General features: G+C 37.3%; 1 protein-coding gene across 1 annotated transcript in view; it reads right to left on the bottom strand.

The window, feature by feature from the left end:
• The window catches only part of LOC102745096 (N-deacetylase and N-sulfotransferase 4), a 232,821-nt gene that overhangs the window by 94,675 nt on the left and 132,901 nt on the right, over window positions 1–5,245 (bottom strand). Inside the window, exon 4 of the mRNA XM_081813069.1 lies at window positions 922–1,107. Within this exon, the coding sequence (XP_081669195.1) occupies window positions 922–1,107 (186 nt within the window). The remainder of the gene's footprint in view (window positions 1–921; window positions 1,108–5,245) is intronic.

The following is a 5,245-nucleotide window of genomic DNA, read 5'->3' as shown; positions in this document are numbered from 1 at the left end:
TCTGAGGCTTTTTAAGGTCTTCTAGTACTGGCTGTGGCTAAGCATGTGTGTTAGTGCCTTTTCTTTGGTTTTAGATAGTAATTAGATAGATGATGATCTAATAGCAATCTGAACAATGGATTGGGAAGATGTAAATATTTAAAGTAGGAGAACAGTTTGTAGACCCTCGCTATGATCTAGGCAACTGATAATGAGAACATGACCTCAGGCACTGGAATTAGAGATGGACGTTTTAAGATGGGCTATTTTATTTCAAAGTGAAGAATACCATATTTTTTTTCATTCCAATGAGTACTTATAAATTACCAGGTAAAACTCATTTGATTCTATTCTCATTTATAGCAACTGATACACCATTGTTGCATCAGATTATTATTATTTTTTTCAATCAATATATCTGAAAAAAGATATATCTACCTCCATTTTTAGAGAATGCAAGGAAACGATAGAAGAATAAGAAAAAATATCCTAAGATACTCTAAGTGTCTGAAAACCAAAATAACCTGAGTAGATAAGTTTAGTTTTCAGATGCTATTTGTTTGATTCTGTCTGTTGATAGTGTAGTGATTTGGGAGCTATTTTCTTGATCTATGGACTGACATTTTGCCTGGAAAACTCCAAAAGACAAGGAGAAACTCTCAGAAGTATAAGGTCTCCAGACGAAACTTTAATTGAGAAACTGCATGGATGATTTATTTGAAATTCATTTTCAGGATTTTGAGCTTGTCTTAGATTTGGCAAAACCACCCACAGCTTATGAAGCAAGCTACTAGCCAAACAATGTGTTAATGTGTGACCAGTTACCACCGTGGTATGTTAGGAACTTACGATGTTCTGTTAGAGAGCTCTGATGTCATGTCTCGTATTTATTCCACATACAGGTATTGAGAGCCTTCATTACACACAGCAGTATATGCTCACCATGATGTTACTGTGAATGAAGCCCTTTCGGTACCGTGCAGGTTTCAAATGTGGATATTCTTCAGTGCTGGTGACCTGAATGCTCCAGACCTTCTTCCAAGCTTCATACAACTGAATATGGACTGGGTAGACCCCTGAGTGATGTGGTGCCACTGCATAACCCATGTTGATAGGTATTCCATGTTCCTAAAAGAAAGCAAGAACATCACATGGAGCGTGGGCAATTGAATCCAATTAAAACTGTTTCCATAAGCATTATTTGGTATATGTTGAATTCTATACTAGGTACAAGAAATCCAAAACCTAAGACAGAACTTTTGTCTTTCAACAGCTCATAATCTTACAGAACTCATGGTATCATAGACATAGTAAATACTTTGACATGTGGTATGTGGGTGAGTTTAATTCTGAAATTTGAGTACAGGAAGTTTTGGAAGAAGATAGGAATAGAACATGGACTTTCTCCAGATAGAAAAGCAGTGTCGGGGCGCCTGGGTGGCTCAGTTGGTTAAGCGACTGCCTTCGGCTCAGGTCATGATCCTGGAGTCCCGGGATCGAGTCCCGTGTCGGGCTCCCTGCTCGGCGGGGGGTCTGCTTCTCCCTCTGACCCTCTTCCCTCTTGTGCTGTCTCTCATTCTCTCTCTCAAATAAATAAATAAAAAAAATAAATAAAATCTTAAAAAAAAAAAAAGAAAAGCAGTGTCACTTGAGCAAGTGCCAAATATGAGAGATGGAAGAGCATGCTGTGTGTGTGTGTGTGTGTGTGTGTAACATTGAAGATGACCAGAAAGGTAAGTATGAACTATAAAGTAATGAGCTTTTACTGTTAACTAAGGGATTTGGAATGAATTCCACTTAGATAGTGTAGATAAGGAAGCTCTCTGAGCATGGAGAGACATGATCTGCTCTATGTTTTTGGAAGAAGGACCTAGTGACAACACGTTAAGATGAACTAAAAGTGGGGAGGAAATGAATTAAGTAAGGCTGGGCATTAGAAGTTACTGTAAAATGGTGCAGAGTAGAGGGAACACGGGTACCCAGACTAGACTGATTATTGGTGATCCAATTAAAAGCCAGGGGACAAATGTCATATGACACCCAGTGATGTTTTGGTTACAGAGGGTAGGAAAAGCAAAATTAAGGTTCTTCCTTTGGTTTTGGTTCATACCAATTCAATTTACTTATTATGAAACATACACTTTACTATGAGATGCTTGCCTTGGATAAACAGTTGAGTCTAAAGGAAAACAAATTTAAAATAAGAAAATGGAAAAAAAATGTTGAAGAATGATATTATATTGCAAGGTACATGATACAGATCTGCAGTTTTCTAACTCCTCCTTTTTTATTTCTCTCCGTTTAAATGCTTATCTGCTTTATAAGACTCCTTCTAGGATTGAATCTCATCAGTGAGGTTATAAATGATAGTGTACAGTATTATATGAAAGTTGATTGAATCAATAAACAGAACACAAAAGTGTTGACAATTGCCATTTATATTTTCCATTATATGGCACACAGCATAGGAAAAGAATTCAGTCTGGCATAATAAGCAAATGGTGAATGGATCAAATATCTGCAGTGCCTAAGTCACATGCCACACTCAGCTCAGAAGATGGGCCCTAAATATTTTGCAAGGCTCCATCATTTTTCCTTTCATGGAATGACTCTCATCGTTTAGCCAAATTTACCTCTCTTTCACCAAGACGATGTGTTTTCTAACATCTATTACAATAAATGACTCTGTAGAAAGACTGTATTATGAAATCAATGCTATAAAATGAGCTGGAGTCTTTCGCTAGGCACTGGGGAAAATTCATTTCTTGGTGTGTGCAGAAGAAAAATACTTTTCCCAGCTTATATTTTCAATACAAGGCAAGGTTGGGAAAGTTCCATAACGAAACTACTTGGAAGCTGCCAGCAGGGCAGGCAGCTATTGTTATTTTGACACATCACTGGGGGACACGTACTGGGAAAAGCCTTAGTTTTCTTAGCTTAGTTCCATATTGCCCAGTGAATCATCATCACAAAGTGTTCTGAGGAGCGGTATCATCAGGTAGCCAGTGTGGGTGCACTGGGTATGAGATACAGATGAACTTCCTCATGGGAGAAATAATAGGGTTGAGGGTGTTCAAAGCCTTCTATGTGGTAAATAGAACTCACGTGACTATTTAGAGAAGTACTCCTGATTTGCAAGAAAGGAAAAACAATCTGTTACACTCTCATTACTTTGTTATGATTCATATGGAGTTTTGTAATCATCTTGTTCCATGATTTGCAAAATAACAGTGTATGAATCCTAATAATCTATACTGATCACTATCCTAGTCCTCATTTTCTATCCCTGTATAATATGTTATTCCAAATTTGGGACCTAGAACATTAAGGTAAGTATGTAAATGTCCTAGAAACAAAGGGATGAAAAATGAAATCATGAACAGAATTGAAATATCAAACAACTGTATCTCCTCAGGAAAAAAAAAAAAAGACATTTCAATTTTGACAGGTAGTAAAATGAATTGTAGAACTTTCATGAAAAACCAGAAGGTAAAAAGCAATTGATTTAGTGAGTAGGAAGGAAGGGGCAGTAAAAGGATTTTATTATATTTATTGATTTCTGGGGGCTCAATGTTATACTGCTCATAAGGTCATCTTATCACACTGACAACCAGAGCTCAATCAAAACAGTAAATCACACTAGGTAATTATGAGTTTATGTTTTTTCAATCTAAATGATAACACAAAATGAAAAGTAATTCCCCAGAAACTCTTTTTCTGTTATCAAAAAGCTTGCTGAACTAGAAACCTTCATTCTTTACTGTCCAGAGCTTAAAACACCCTTCACAGAGATTTGGTCAACTAAAAAGTGAACTAAACATTATATCTATACAAGATCACAAAAATTACAAAATTTAAAAGACTTGCTAACGTGAATAAAGGAAGCATTTGAAACTATAAGAATAGACATAAAGTGACAGAATAAACTAACTCCAACATGGTATTTATTATTTATTAAAACAACGTCCCTTATAGGACCCAAGATTTCTATGATATTATGGTATGACACCACAAATATTTAGTTTAACTTGATTAAATCTTCCCAGTTACATTACGGTCTCAGTTGACTAGGAAATGAGATAATGTGGTAATTTACAGACTATATATAAATAGGGTTGCCATTTTTCAAGACCTAGAATAAAATAAAAGGCATTTAACACTAAACATCTAATAGTAACTGAAATGATCTCATTTTATTTTTGTTTAATCATTCTTATTGATCGTATCTGCTTGCAGTTGCTGAGTATCTAATATTCATGAAGTGTTTTCACATTTATGTCTAACGAGATCCTCATAATTACCCTGTGAGGTGGTCCGGATATTATTATCAAATGTGGAAACTGAGGCACAGGGAAGGCAAATGACTTGCTCACATTCCTAAATGTCAGAGCTAAAATTATAACCAAGTCTTCTAAATTCATAGGTTTTTCATTTGCTTTTCTACTAAGTTGCTGCTACTGTGATCCCCGCCCAACCCAACCCCAGTTAATGATTGGAAGCACTTTACAAAGAGAATTGACTTCAGTATGTATTTCTGAACTGGAAATCCTATCCACTTGGACTGGTTTTTACTTGGAGAAATTCTACATTTCCCAAACTTCTCTGCAGCTATCGTTTTTTATGGAAACACAATTCAGCCAATTAGATGTACTCAGGACATATTTCAGAAGGCAGTAGGTGTGCAAATGCTAAAGCATGGCAGCTCCTGGCCCCTGTTGTTGACACGTGAGGTCGTGAAAACAGGAAGGTTTCCTGGAGCAGTATTTGGTGCCCCACTGCAAGGTGGCAGTGGAAACTTATTGCTTCTGCCCGAGCCCCAGTGGCAGCTTTTGAAGTGGTGTCCCCGCCGTCCTCCTAGGGAACCAGTTCTGTCTGGCTTTGTGAGTCCCCTGAGAAATACAGCCTAGAATCTGCTCCATCAGCCCTTCTAAAGTTTTTGAAGGTGCTTAAATTGCTGAATAAAAACTCCCCCTGCTCTATTTTCAACTTTCTGAGGAACCTCCATACTGTTTTCCCGAGTGGCTGCACCAGTTTGCATTCCCATCAACAGTGTAGGAGGGTTCCCCTTTCTCCACATCTTCACCAACATTTGTTGTTTCCTGTCTTGTTAATTTTAATCATTCTGATTGGTGTGAGGTGGTATCTCATTGAGGTTTTGATTTGGATTTCCCTGATGCCGAGCAATGTTGAGCACTTTTTCATGTATCTGTTGGCCATTGGGATGTCTTCTTTGCAGAAATATCTGTTCATGTCTTCTGCCCATTTC

The sequence above is a fragment of the Leptonychotes weddellii genome, chromosome 2 (assembly GCF_054177405.1).
Source record: "Leptonychotes weddellii isolate Sample4059 chromosome 2, ASM5417740v2, whole genome shotgun sequence".
In the NCBI taxonomy this organism is placed as follows: Eukaryota; Metazoa; Chordata; class Mammalia; order Carnivora; family Phocidae; genus Leptonychotes; species Leptonychotes weddellii.
The sequence above is the reverse complement of the archived record's forward strand: the minus strand, read 5'-3'. Positions and strand labels throughout refer to the sequence as shown.